This window comes from Podarcis melisellensis, assembly GCF_964234715.1.
Source record: "Podarcis melisellensis genome assembly, chromosome: Z".
NCBI classification, from domain to species: Eukaryota; Metazoa; Chordata; class Lepidosauria; order Squamata; family Lacertidae; genus Podarcis; species Podarcis melisellensis.
In genome coordinates, this window is record NC_138547.1 from 39,862,847 (window position 1) to 39,878,078 (window position 15,232).

The following is a 15,232-nucleotide window of genomic DNA, read 5'->3' on the forward strand; positions in this document are numbered from 1 at the left end:
CCAATTTTTTTTTAATTTTTTCTCCATCAATGCAGTTGCACCCAGTGCAAAATAGTAATAGATATGCAAGATATGCAACAACCCCAAACTCCAAAGTCAAACCCCAAAGTCATTACTGTAACTCTGCAGATAATAAACTCTCCCTTTCTTCTCCTGTAGGTGAGCTCTAATTGTGCTAACAATGCAGTAAGCCAAACATTCAAAGCTCATAGAATTTGTCAGCAGGAATTATAGTAATGTCACTGCATATGTCCTCTTGCTTCATGTCAATAGCTCGCATATTTGCAAGCTCCAACAAACAGTAGAATGTTGCTCCTACTTCCTTGCAGACCATATTATGTGTTAGTTCAAAAAAGCTGATGGCTTTATTTCCAGTTGTGGCAACTTTCTGCTGAAGAACACGGAGCAATTGCTGAGGGGTCCTGTTCCATTCGCGTTCCTCTTCTTCTTCATCCTCGGTTGATTGAATTTCCCCCATTTCACCTAAGAGCTGCGGCTCTGGAGTTGTCTGCAATGGCACCAAAGTCTTAATCCTGGCTTCTGTAGCAGCAACCGCTTGCTCCACATTGTACGGAGGTGAGGCTTTGGAAGCGGCTTCCTGGTAGCTGCAGGAGGGCTGCTCCTCATCTGGCACTTCTCGATTTGTCTTTCTCACTTTCTTTTTCGGTTCGGAGGATGGAAGCATTTCGGTACTCTTGAAACCCTTTGCCACACTCGGCGCCCCTCCTACCCTCTTTTTGGTAGCTGCTGCTGCTGCCGCCGCCGCTGCCTCCTCTGGAGCCACAGTTGGTTTATCCGCAGGTGACGGAGGGAGGTCCACCATGGCCACTTCACCTTCCAAAGGAGCAGCTCTTTCGGCATCCAACATGCTTCCTTCGTCGTCGTCAAAAAGCCCTGCGAACGGGATCAAGCCATGGTCGCCCTCTCCGAAAATGTCACTCAAGTCGTCCTCACAGTCCATGAGGGAACTTTCATCTCTCGGGTTGACGATGAAGCAGTCTATGATGCTGTCGTCTCTCATCAACTCGTTGATAGTTCCCATATCAACACCAAATATATTTCCCTCATACACAGGGATGTTCTCTGTGTTGTCTTCCATCGTAACGCTGCTTTGGTGCCAGCAACAGCGCCTCGAATTTGGAGATTTCGGATAAGGTGGTAGCGTTGTGTCTTTGTCCCAAGGCTACTCAGCGCGTTATGAGCCTCTTCAACAAAGCACGTAGCCTTTTTATTGCAAACCTGAGTAGCACCGAGCAACAGCTGTGCTGAAGCCTCCAAACCAGGAGAGATAATTTGTTTCCCACGCCTCTCTTGTTTGCAACAGCCTGCAGCTAGCCAGACCGAGGCTAGTGCCCTCTTATTTTTTTACAATAAATTGAGCATCCGTGGCTCTAAATTTGCAGCCATCTAGTCCTTCAAATACTCTCGCGGAAACCATGCTCCCCCGAATTTCGCTCTATTTTTTTAAAACTCTAGTTTCAACGCCCACTTGAGCTCGCTGCACCCCTTGCCATTGCCCTCCTCCACGGCAGGGGGCGCTGCAGGGAGAGAGATGGGGGGGGGTTAGAGACGGGCTTTCTTCTTTCTCCCCCCTCCCCCCTCCTAGGCAGTCGCCGCGGCTCAGCAAGGAAGCTGGCGATAGAGGCTTCCGGTCCGAGCGGCCGCTGGATCTCTGACAGGAGGCTCCGCTTGGAAGCCGGCAGTGATCGCGGAGGAGAATCGCTTTCTTTCCCGTTATGGCGGCTCGGCTGAGCCTTCCCGTCGCGGGGCCCGCGGGCGCCTGAGGGACGCGTAGGCCCTGCTGCCTCCGCCATGGCCGGCGAGGAGCCGCAGAAGTTCCTGGCCCCCGACGAGCCCAGCGCCCTCCTCTTCTCCGCGCCGCCCCGCGCGCACGGTGCTGGCGGCGGCCTCGGCTTGTGCGATGAGGGGTCCGCCTGCCTGGACGTCAGCGACTTCGGCTGCCACCTCTCCTCCTGCCACCGCACCGACCCTCTGCGCCGCCTCCACGCCCACAGGCGAGAACGGGGGGGGGGGGGCGAAGGGTGTGTGTGGGGGGGAGTGTGTCTCAGGTGGTCTTGTGGGCCCCCGATGCAGCGGCGGCCCCGTCGCCCGCCTACCTCGCAGGGTTGCTGTGGAGGCTGGGAAGAAAGGGAATGGGAGAGCCGTGGGAGTTCAAAGGGTCGTCGACAAGGGTGTGAGGGGCTGCGGATCGTGCTCGCCCCGAATAGTTTCTCTCTCCCCGCCCCCCCCGGCTTTAAAAGCCTCTTAACTGCGTGTGAAGCTGTGGGGGAAAGTTAGACGTTTCTTTGTGGGAAGCCCGAATGCCTATTGTAACACCTTCCCTATCTGGAAGAATGAATGGAGGGGGTTATCTTTTGATATCTTCTTCTGCTTCAACATCTAAAGGGCCTCCATAATAATAATAATAATAAAATTCTTCTGTAGTATTTAATAATGTAACATTTTCAGTAGAAGCCCCTATTTTTGTTTTTATTGATTTCCCATTGGGAAGAATCCAGGCAGGAGAATTCTCTCCACGGGATATTTAAATCCTGCACCCCAAAAGTCTCAGAGCAACACAAATTAATGGCGAGAGGCGGTGGGGGGGGATTGGTACCAGTCGCATCCGCATTGTGCATTGCAAAGCACATGGTGTTTGGGTACAAGGAGGCTAAGAAGACTGCTGTGGGTGAGGGGACTGTATGGGCTTTTAAAAAAAGTTTTCTTAATAAAACTAAGGAGAGACGGGATTAAATACTATATACTAACATATTGGCTTCAATACACTGATGTGGTTGAGGCCGAGTAGAAGCTAGGTAGGTTTGCCACTTCTTCTTTTTTTATAACCTGCTTGGCATGCATAAAATTAATAGGCAGAGCTGTCCCCATTGCTGATATATCTGTGCGAGGGAAGGTGTCACTTGTTCAATTTTTTTATTTGCAGTACTGCTGTTCAGGGCAGAGGATCAGGGCCAGAAGAGAAGGTGGCAACCCTTGCAGTGGGTAGAGATGGCAGCTTCTTTTCTAGCTGGGCTCCTGTGCCCTTAACATATTCCCACAGAAGCTTTTACACTGTTAATATTTGCACACTAAGCAAGTTTCTGAAATATGTTTCCTGACAAGCAGAAATTCAAGAAGTTCATTTCTTTTTTTTTGTAGCAGAGTGAAGCCTGCCCTGTCTTGTATCTGCCTGTCATGTACAGGTGGAACTCAAAAAATTAGGATATCATGGAAAAGTTCATTTATTTCAGTAATTCAACTTAAAAGGTGAAACTAATATAGGAGATAGACTCATGACATGCAAATTGAGATATGTCAAGCCTTTATTTGTTATAATTGTGATGATTATGGCATACAGCTGATGAAAACCCCAAATTAACAATCTCAGAAAATTAGAATATTAAATGAAATCAGACAAACAAGGATTGCAAATAGAGCAGTATTGGGCCTCTGAGAAGTAGAAGCATGCATATGTACTCAGCACTTGGTTTGGTCCCCTTTCGCATCAATTACTGCCTCAATGCAGCGTGGCATGGATGCTATCAGCCTGTGGCACTGCTGAGGTGTTATGGAAGACCAGGATGCTTCAATAACAGCCTTCAGCTCTTCTGCATTGCTCGGTCTCATGTCTCTCATCTTTCTCTTGACAATGCCCCATAGATTCTCTATGGGGTTCAGGTCAGGTGCGTTTGCTGGCCAATCAAGCACAGTAATCCCATGGACATTGAACCAGGTTTTGGTACTTTAGTTAGCATCCCCATAAAGCTCGTCTGCAGAAGAAAGCATTAAGTGCTCTAAAATCTCCTGCCAGAAGTATCAAAACCTGGTTCGCCTGACCTGAACCCCATAGAGAATCTATGTGGCATTGCCAAGAGAAAGATGAGAGACATGAGACTGAGCAATGCAGAAGAGGTGAAGGCTGTTATCCTGGTCTTCCATAACACCTCAGCAGTGCCACAGGCTGATAGCATCCATGCCATGCTGCATTGAGGCAGTAATTGATGCGAAAGGGGACCAAACCAAGTGCTGAGCACATATGCATGCTTCTACTTCTCAGAGGTCCAGTATTGCTCTATCTGCAATCCTTGTTTGGCTGATTTCATTTAATATTCTAATTTTCAGAGATTGTTAATTTGGGGTTTTCATCAGCTGTATGCCATGATCATCACAATTATAACAAACAAAAGCTTGACATATCTCGCTTTGCATGTCATGAGTCTATCTCCTATATTAGTTTCACCTTTTAAGTTGAATTACTGAAATAAATGAACTTTTCCATGATATCCTAATTTTTTGAGTTCCACCTGTAGGTACAGAACCCCTGATAGTGAAAATAAACAATGGTAAACTTCAGAAGGGTTCATGGCGGTCATAGAAATCAGTGGGACATTATTCCTTCTTTTTTGCCTGTTGGATCCCTGAAGCAGTTTGAAACACAAAAATTTGCAAGATAAATACTTATAACAATAAAGCATTATACAATACTCAGGAATTTGCTTGGAGGGGGGGTTGTTCTTGATTTTTTTTGTATCTTTATTTTGATTATGATTTATGTGGAAATTTTTCAATTTGGTCATGTATTTTATGTTTTATTATTTATGACTACTTTGTAGTTGAGCACCTCCCCCCCCCCATTTTGCAAGCCGCCATAAGCATGGTTTGAATTATGGAAAGGCTGCATACAAATAAAATGGTGTATGTATGTAAACAATTTCAGTTTACAGTTATTAACACATCTGGATGCAGCAGCATATTGAAACCTAAAGTTTTGTCTGTGAAGTTCATTTGAAAAAGAGGTGCATTTACTTCTTTTCTGAAGCCTGGAAAGCTGCTAAGCTTGTGGACTTCTGATGGGATAATGGAGTTTATAGATGGGGTACCATTGCTTAAGAAATATTAACTCGAGGTCTAACTTAGGGCTTATTTTGTCATACTTCGAGGCCGTTGTCTGGCTCACTGTGAGCTGAACATGAACAATCCCTAATCTGCCATGTACCCTTTGTTGCCCCATAACTGGTGCATGTTTTGAATGGCTGCTTTGAAGCTCGATGCAAGATATGGGGGACACACAACTTGCTTACTGCATGTTATTGTGCACTCAAGGTCTTAAGCAGATACCTGTCAACAGCTGTTCATCCTGGTGCTTAGGTTAGCTGGCTTTTAATTCTAAGTAAGCTAGCAACATTGAATGTTACTGAAATACTAAGGTCAAATGTGACTGCCATTCTGTTTTGCAGGTGGAACTTGACTTCATGTGGCACGAGTGTAGCCAGCTCTGAATGCAGTGAAGAACTGTTTTCGTCTGTCTCTGTCGGTGACCAGGATGACTGCTTCTCACTTTTGGATGATCAGGACCTGACATCTTTTGATTTGTTCCCGGAGGGTAGTGTCTGCAGCGATGTCTCTTCTTCCATTAGTACATATTGGGACTGGTCAGACAGTGAATTTGAATGGCAGGTAAAAATGCTTTTATAGGCTGTCCCATGCATTAATAAACTGCCGTGGTCTGTATAACAACATTGAAAGCACTGTGTTTCCAGCTAGACAGTAGCCGTAAGTCAATGCTACTTTTCCTAACACAGTTGGCTCCCATGTAGGTGTGTTTAGGATTGAAGCCTTAATTTTCCGTATTTAATTCTAGTGTTTTAGTTTGTTGCTGAATGTTGGACTGCATTGCTTCATTCTGAAATTGATCGGATATATGTATTTTTTTGTCTATAAGTTGCCTGGCAGTGACATTGCAAGTGGAAGTGATGTGCTTTCTGACATCATACCCAGTATATCAAGCTCTCCCTGCATGCTCCCAAAAAAGAAAAACAAGCACAGGAATCTTGATGAGCTTCCATGGAGTGCAATGACTAACGATGAACAGGTAAAACCTTTTTGAATTTGGAGACTGCATGCTTGTAAACAAATTTTTAAGGGCTTATTCTTAGCAGATAAAACTCTGGTTTGTAACAGTAAATGCTAATTCTCTTAATTATATAGAGGAGATTAATTTCTCATGTTTTATTTTTCTGTGTGTTATTCAAGGTATCTTGAATTGTGAAAGAGCTGACATTTATACCCTGACTCCATCTAATAAAAATGTTTTAAAAGCCCCCCAAAGGCCATCCATAATAGACTAAATAGAGGATAAAGCATAACTAGCAGATAGCAACTGGAAGGAAAGAATTGGGGAGGATAGACAGTAAGGCTTGGCTTGTTGTCTAAAGAGAGCAGAGATGATGCTACCCAAATTTCTCTGTGGAGGGCAATCCAAAGGCAGGAGGCTTCAGCCAAGAAATCCCTGTCCTCCTCTCACAACACATCTCCCCTTGAATGTGGGATTCTCAGTGAGCATCATTGGTAACTAACTACCTGTTCCATTGTTTTCTTAGGTGGAATATATTGAATATCTGAGTCGTAAAGTCAGCATGGAGATGGGGCTTCGAGAGCAGCTTGACATCATTAAAATTATTGATCCCACAGCTCAGATTTCTCCTACAGACAATGAGTTTATTATCGAACTAAATTGCCTCACTGATGAAAAGCTGAAACAGGTATGTGAAACTGAGCTTGAGATTCTTTTTAAACCAACTATTTGTCTTATTCTGGTATGCATGATCTTGCTGCATACTTCTATAAACAGTAAAAATTAGTTGTTAATTTAAGGGCAACTGAAAGACTTAATGCATTTTATTTTGGAATGAGCTCTCATAAGGTAAAGCCCTCTTTGTTGGGCCCCTCAAGAGTAAGAATACATACTTCTACAATTGTGTCAGGGTTGTTCCATCCCTTTCGTTCTCCATCAGATTTTTGTTGTTACTCATATGTGTTTACTTGAAAACATTTCCACCATACCTTACTTAATAAAGAGATACTTATTGAAGGTAGTGGCCTGTGGATATCCTCGTCTATCAGCATACCCTCTGGAGATGGGGATCCTTGAATATCCTGGTCCCAGGCTACTTAGGGCATTAAAGTATATTGAAAACCAGGGAAAGTCATTGGTGTTGATGGGTGAGCATCTACTCTTGGGTTTTCCTTTCTTTCTGCAGCAGAGTTCCTTTTACAGAAAAGTTTTCCTGCATCTTTTACTTCTTTACAGCAGCAGCATTGCAGCTCTTAGTGAAATTCCTATTACAGGAATAAACACCATTTGGTTCTGTTTCTCAGAGCCTTTATTGTTTACAAAACTTTACACTGGTCATTTAATAAAGAAAACAAATAAAGCAACATAATATTTTTCTCTTTTAGCTATCCAGCCAGAGACCTAATTCTGACTCCTTCACATACTCATTTACACTGACCCAGACTTAGTTGAGCACCTGTTGCTGGGGAAATTTTCTGTTCAAGACCATTTTCAAAAGTTTCTTCTAGAATATTCCAGCCATTGGACCTGGTAAAGCACCTGTGTGTCTAGTAGGGTTCCCCCTGTAGTTGCTTTTAAAACCAACTGAAGTTTCTGAACAATCTTCATATAGCATCATGTGGACCATACAGCACTAATTCAGGCCCCATCTGCAGTAGATATTCAAAGCAGTATCATACAACTTTAAACAGTCATGGCTTTCCCCCAAAGAATACTGTGAGCTGTGGGGTTTTGTTTTTTAAGGGTGCTGAGAATTATTAGGGGATTCCTGTTCCCCTCATAGAGATGCAATTCCCAGACTTTCTTGGGGAGAAAGATTGATTGCTTAACCACCTAGGAAATTTAGTTCTGTGAGAGGAACAGGAGTTTTCCTAATAATTCTCAGCACCCTTAACTAACCGCAGTGCTCAGGATTCTTTGGCCAGAAGCCATGATTAAATTGGTGTAATAGTGCTTTGGATCGAAAGAAAATAAAAAAATTCCTTCCAGTAGCACTATAGAGACCAACTAAGTTTGTTATTGGAATGAGCTTTCGTGTGCATGCACACTTCAGCCCATACCAATAATAAACTTAGTTGGTCTCTAAGGTGCTACTGAAAGGAGTTTTTTTATTTTGTTTCGACTACGGCAGACCAACACTGCTACCTACCTGTAACTAGTGCTTTGGATGTTATTGTGTGGATATGGCCTCAGTCTTTTGAAGGCCAGGTGTACCCAAGCACTTGCCACTTCGACTCTTCGCCTTGACTTCTTTCTTTGTGTGTTTAGGTCAGAAACTATATCAAGGAGCATGGCCCCCGGCAGCGGTCAGCAAGGGAGAACTGGAAGCGAAGCAGCTACAGTTGTGGCAGTGCCAGTGGAGTGAGCGGTGCCAGCGCCAGCAGCAGCAGCGCCAGCATGGTCAGCTCAGCGAGCAGCAGCGGTTCCAGCATTGGCAACTCTGGTTCAAACTCCAGCGCCAACATGAGCCGGGCTCACAGCGACAGCAACTTATCTGCAAGTGCTGCAGAGCGAATCAGGGATTCAAAAGTAAAGCTTCAGATTCAGATGGACTTTTAAAAGACTTTATTAGTATACTTTGAATCATTGCAGTTAAAATGTAAATGCATTTACATGTTGCAAAAGCTCAATGAATGTTATTTTTTGAGGATTTCCTGTAGGTAACTTGCAGCTTAATGAGCTCTAGCGCTCTTTTATTTTGCCATCAGATTTGAAAGTATGGAATAAGAGCTAAAACAGCTTAAGCAAACAAGTTCAGTATTTGTTAGCATTGTGGACAACTGAACTTTGAAAGATTAGCACTTTCAGTATAGCACCATCAATTTCAATTACTCATATTTCTTCAGGAAAGCCATAGGATACTCCTGACCCCAAAGTGAAACTAGCTGTTAACTTTGGATTGTAGTCAAAGAAAATGTCATTAAGATTTCTCTTTTTTGTTTTCTTTTAAATTTTTTATATCTATACAATCAAAGGTGAAGGAAAGCAGCCATTCCCAAGTCGAGTCACATTTTGAACCAAAGAAAGCAATGAATATGGTCTTATGTTGTTAAATTTATAGCTCCAAAAAAGAAATGGTTTTTTTTTTGGATTTATATACCACCCTTCCTCCTCAAGATGCCCAGGGCAGGAAACAGATACAGTGGTGCCTCGCAAGACGAAATTAATTCGTTCCGCAAGTCTCTTCGTCTTGCGAGTTTTTTGTCTTGCGATGCACGGTTTTCCATAGGAATGCATTGAAAATCAATTAATGCGTTCCTATGGAAACCGCCTTCCCCCGACCTCTTCTGGCGGGCGGCATTTTAAAATCGCCCGGGACAGCGGAGGACTTCTCCGCTGTCCGGGGCGATTTAAAAGCCCCTGGGAAGGCAGGCAGGGGGGACAAAGACTTTTGCCCCCCCGCCTGCCTTCAGAAAAGGTCCAGGAGAGGCGCGGACCTCTCCGCAAGGAGCGCGCTCCTTGCGGAGAGTTGCAAGCGCGCCCAGGCTTTCCCGCCCCGCCGCCGGGCTTCGGGACATCGTTCCGATGCCGGGCGGCGGAGGGGGAGGCTTTCTAGCCCCGTCGCCCGGCATCGGGACATGGTTCCGATGCCAGGCGGCGGGGGGAGGCTTTCTCGCCCCGTCGCCCGGCATCGGGACGATGCCCCGAAGCCGGGCGGCGGGGGGAGGCTTTCTCGCCCCGTCGCCCGGCATCGGGACATGGTTCCGATGCCAGGCGGCGGGGGGAGGCTTTCCCGCCCCGTCGCCCGGCATCGGGACATGGTTCCGATGCCAGGCGGCGGGGGGAGGCTTTCCCGCCCCGTCGCCCGGCATCGGGACATGGTTCCGATGCCAGGCGGCGGGGGGGAGGCTTTCTCGCCCCGTCGCCCGGCATCGGGACGATGCCCCGATGCCGGGCGGCGGGGGGAGGCTTCAAAAGCCGTCCGGGGGCTTTTAAATCGCCCCGGACAGTCCCGGGGCGATTTAAAAGCCCCCGGTTAGGCAGGCAGGGGGGGCAAAGACTTTTGCCCCCCGCCCACCTTGGGAAGAGGTCCAGGACCTCTTCCCAAGGCGGGCGGGGGGGGGCAAAAGTCTTTGCCCCCCCTGCCTGCCTTCAAAAGCCGTCCGGGATAGCGGGAAGCGCTTCCCTGCTATCCCGGACCGCTTTTAAAATGCTGGCGGTGGGGAGCAAAGCCTTTCGCCCCCGCCGGCCTTCCTGGACCTCTTCTGAAGTCCGGAGGGGGGAAAAAGGCTTTGCTCCCCACCGCCAGCATTTAAAAAAAGGTCCCCGAGATTTCCCTATGGGCTTTCGTCTTGCGATGCAAGCCCATAGGGAAAATCGTCTAGCGAAGCGTCGCAAAACCCGAAAAACCCTTTCGTCTTGCGGGTTTTTCGTCTTGCGAGGCATTCGCCTTGCGGGGCACCACTGTATGCAACTTAAAAAAAGAAAACAAAGCAAAAACATTCTAAAACAGTTTAAAACATTAGGAAACCAGTTACAGTTACATTATTCCATCCCATCATTACAGGATTAAGAAACAAATATTCTTCAGCCACCAAATGCCTGGGCGAACAGGAATGTTTTCAAATTCCTCCTGAAAATTAATAACGGTAGAGACAAATGTGCCTCACTAGGGAGGCATTCCAAAGCCAGGGAGCCACCACTGAAAAGGTCCTGTCACCCATCTTGCTATAAATCTGCTTTCAGGCAGATTTCTGTAAAGAGTCCTTTCTCATTGAACTTTGTGTAGGGAGGATAGAGTTGGCATATCTCTGTGGGTGGAGCCTTCCAGCATCATCAGATTATTGCCATATGTAACTGGATATTACGAGGCATGTAGAAGAGGGTTCCTTTCTTCCTCTTCCATCCCAGTAAAAGATGCTTACCTGAAAATATTGGATTAGTTTTTGGCTGTATACATAACATCTGTTTAAAGCACATCTCCCCACCCTAGTCGGAACTGTGGTTTAGAGCTATGATGTTCAGTATCCTTAACAAACTACAGTTCCCATAATTCTTGAGGGAGGGGTGCTTTAAATGTATTGTGTGTACAAAGTCCTAGTTAAATATGTGCCTTGTTTTACAGTGGTGTGTACAGTTTTGTGTAGAGACTGGGATTGACTTTGGCCATTTCCTTTATTTTGACAGAAACGTTCTAAACAGCGCAAGCTTCAGCAAAAGGCTCTGCGCAAGAGACAACTGAAAGAGCAACGGCAGGCTCGAAAGGAGAGACTGAGTGGTTTGTTCCTTAATGAAGAGGTTCTTTCTTTAAAAGTCACTGAGGACGACCATGAAAGAGATGTGGATGTCTTGATGTGACAGGGGTGATTTTTTATTTTATTTTAAATCAGTGTTCTTTCTAAGCCTTAAGCCTATTATATTGTTTACATATACTTTTACCAAAATTTGGATTGGAGCTGGGACTAGTTAGCCTGTGTCCCTCATCTATAGTTTAAAAGCAAAAAAAGGCATGTGATAAGAGATTAAGAGGATACTTTAAAAAAATAAAATAAACTAAGGCTAATTTATTTTGCTTTCAATTATCTGTGAGTACTTTACTGAAAAGTTTGCATTTCGTTTGTAATTCCGCCTTAACCAGATAGATATAATAGTTGTTCTTTGGGTAAGAGTATTCCCCCCTCTACCTGCTTTTTGGCCTGAATGGCTTAATGTTATTTTCTTTAAAAAACAAAACAAAAAACTGCAACTCCATTAATAGTTACTGGGTGACATGTTCTCCCAGTGGACGTGGCAGGATTGCCCTTCCTTCTCTTCCCCCTGTGCCCTCCCCATCTGCTCTGAAGGATCCCTCAGTTTTTGCAGAGCAGATTTTGGGAATGTTGGGGAGGGCTACAAGGGCAAGTCCTGTTTGCACAAGCAAGACACTACAGTTTGACGTCGCACATTTTTGTTCCTACTGCAATCATATCAAGGCTTTAAGGCTACACAAAATCATTTTTAGATTTATTGAAATAATTATTATTTACTTTTTATTTTGCCCTATGCCCATAGAACTCAGGGTGGTTCGCAACATAAAATTACAATAAAAAAAGAATACATAATACAAACAGAAACAAAGAAACCCCAATAATCCTCCCATGGCTTCATTTACTGCAGGGACTGGGGAACCTTTTAAGCCAAATGCACCCCATGACTAACGTATACGTGGCCCACAAGGGACTATTGAACCTGCGTTTCTGCTTGCCAGGGAATTCAAAACCAGGCAGGCAGAAAGTGCTTGCAAGTGCCTGTCAGGCCATGAAATATGGCTACATATAGCCGGGTGGGTCATTCATGGTGTGAAGGCCTGATGTGGTGTTACAAAGCAATAGGACAATCTGGTGAAGAAAACGTCTAGAAACAAATTCACATTTCCTCCCTCTAGATGCATGTGTCTATATGTTCCAAATCACTGTAGTGTCATGTGCCTTAAAATTTATTTAAGACCTTTTCTTTAAAGTGAAGGTTTTGAGGAGAACATTGCAAAATTGAAATTAAGCAGATAACATTTTCCTGATGTTTCAAAAAGATAATAATGTTTATTTCTCAAAGCCCTGTTCAGCTTTTTTGGGGAAAAAGGCATCGGTTGAGAGATTTCCATCCTGACCTTATGTTTTTGCATAAAACCACATATTTCTTTATTCAGTTTCATGGTTAAAGTGATCTCATTTGGTTAATATTTATGAGTGGCTTCATGCTATAACAGAGTTAAGCAGATGTGTTTAAAAGACCCGTTTCACATCTTCATTACTACTGCCTCTACATTGTTTAGCTTTCATAGCGTGAATCTGTGGGAGATGCACTAAATTCAGAGTTATGTGCATCCTCCAATACCAGCTAGGAAGCACCTTCTTCCATTTCCGACTAAGCTCTGTTTATTTCACTTGAAGTGTTTTCGAACTGGTTAGTGTAAGCTACCGTTTGTCTAAAGAAGCTAACTCAAAGGTTGGTTTCTGATCTTGGCTCTTTTGCATAAACCATGGTTAAAAGCAACCGTAGTTCCCAACTCAGGTGAATGTGGCAAACTCTGGTTAGCTTAAAATTCAAGTGGATGTTACTGATCTCTGTACGGCCACGCAGGATAAAGAGATAGAAATGGGGAGCAGGTTCATGCATGTAATGCTAAGCTGTAGTTTAATGTTTCTGAATCACATCTAACTCTTAGGAACTGATGATACTGTGGGTGAATTTCAAGTAGTTACAAGTGTTGGACATTCACTAGATAAAGGGATTTCTGCTTTAAAAGCGGTTCTTAATGATGTGATACTCCTGGCTCTAATTCTAAAAAGTTTCTACTAAAGTCTTGTTTCATTAGGCAATCACACATAACACACACACATACCCCCTTCCCCAAAGCAGGAAACATTTGTTTTGAAGTAGCTCATAGCTCACAGGTAAAATACTTTGGAGTAAATAGGGTAAGACCACAGCCAAAGCTCATCATTATGGCAATTTTTATGAGTGTTTGATCTATTTTGCCTCCCTCCTAGATCTTGATTTTTGTAGCTGAATGGTTGCCTAACACTTTATAGTTTCTCTTTAAACCCCCACCCCCATTAATCTCCATTTTATTGAGCACATAATGTACTGTGTTTAAGGTGCTTCTCTGTCTAAACTGAACACACTGGTCACTCAGTGAACATTCATTTTGAATTAAACTAGCATTGTAAGTGAAAAAGAAACTATAGCTGAGCCCCCACCCCATTCATACACACTTGTTATAGAATGGAAGCAAGTTGGGGGGTCTGCTTGGTAGAATTTTGTCTGGGTCCTATTTATCTTGAATGCTTTACAAGAAGCATAAATAATTTAACTAGTGCAAGTGAGCAAATACCCAATTCACCTTCTTTGGAATTGCTGATCTCACAAAGCTTAGAAGGAGCACTGAAATCTTGATTGGAAAAAAGTTGTTCTCTTAGCCTAATAAGATCTGTTTTACATCTTGTTCTTGCACCTGCATTGGTTTCATTTTCCGATAGAAATGTTTTGACTGAAATAAAGCAGTGACATTTGTGTAAGGCAGGATATAGGAAGCTATACCCTGGTTCTGTTCAAAATCCTCGCTGAAGTTGGCGATCTCAACATTTAAGATGATCTTGTGGTTCGCAATAAGTTTTTGTTTTGTTTTTTTCTGTATGTTGGTCAAAGAAAACCGTAGAGAATTTCTCACACAAATATTACATCAGATTGTATATATGACTTAAAAACCCCTTAAGGCTGGTGTGCAGCACTTGTAGAAAATCTTATAGGACATTAGCCAAATTTCTTACTAATGCTGAACTAAAAGGACCTGTTAGTGCTCATATTTTCCCCACCCCCTTGGCACACCTGCCTTCTAAATATTAGCATGCTGTTGACTTTCTTCCTTTTTGCAAACAGGTTTTCCCAGTAGATCAGATTCTCATCACTTATCTGGAAACCTTAACTTGTGGGGGACTAGCCTGTGGCTCTCCATATGCTGTTGGGCTGCAACTCCGCTGATCCCTTAGGCTGATGGGAGGTGAAGTCCAACTACACCTGGTGGTTGCACAGTTTAGCCACTTCAACATGTTCCATCTTGGATCAGTAGTATTATACTCCCTGTGTCTTGCAGATTATTTTGGATTATTATTTGTCATGTTGGTCAAAATCAGTGCAGCAGGGGGGCAATTAACACTATAACCTGAGCTGTTATCAGATCATGTGCATCATACTGGATCAGAATGCATTGGGTGTGTGTGTGATGGTTTGTGACCGGGGGGGGGGGGAGAGATTAGGGAGATGCAGGGAGCATCAAATACGTTCAGAAACATGGTTGAGAGTTGCTTTGTAAGGGCCAATGGCATTGGCATTCTGAGGATGTGTGCTTCATAACCAAAGCAAAGAAGATGTTTACCTTTGGCAATATACTTCAGATGGTCTTAAATACAAATAGATATATTAAATCTGGACTATTTTCCAGGTTCTCTGCAAAAGTGTATTGTATGCTGAAATGCACATGTACATACAACTGTTTGCTGTACATTCTGTATCTGCTCACTATGATGTTTGTGGAAAACTCTGTTCTTTCTTTATTTTTTGATGTTGTGAAGGTTTTTCCCAATAGGGTACTGTTTTACTTTTCTCCCCCTTAAGCCCTTAATTGTACTTTAAATTAGTGGATATGATAGTTTGGAATAATATTAAAAAGAAACATAATAATGCAACTATATGTGTTCAGTGCCATACTTGGATTGTTCCTACAGATAAATGGATTATGTGTACTATACGGTCATTGCATATGGTGCTTTGCAGAGTGAGTCAGGAAACACAGATAGATCCCTGTTCTCAAGAAGCTTACAACCTGATTCCTATCAAGTCAGACCACTGATTTACCAAGTTCAGTATCATCATGGACTGGTAGAAGCTTTACAGTGTTTC

The 15,232-nt window shown here is 43.8% G+C and overlaps 1 protein-coding gene across 1 annotated transcript; it reads left to right on the forward strand.

Moving 5' to 3' along the window:
* Window positions 1–1,632: 1,632 nt before the first annotated feature.
* Window positions 1,633–15,018, forward strand: FAM199X (family with sequence similarity 199, X-linked). The gene is made up of 6 exons (XM_081897656.1): window positions 1,633–2,015; window positions 5,238–5,457; window positions 5,723–5,872; window positions 6,381–6,542; window positions 8,123–8,383; window positions 10,982–15,018. The coding sequence occupies exons 1-6, from the start codon at window positions 1,813–1,815 to the stop codon at window positions 11,150–11,152; spliced, it is 1,167 nt and encodes a 388-aa protein (XP_081753782.1). The 5' UTR covers window positions 1,633–1,812; the 3' UTR covers window positions 11,153–15,018.
* The last annotated feature ends 214 nt before the right edge of the window (window positions 15,019–15,232 follow it).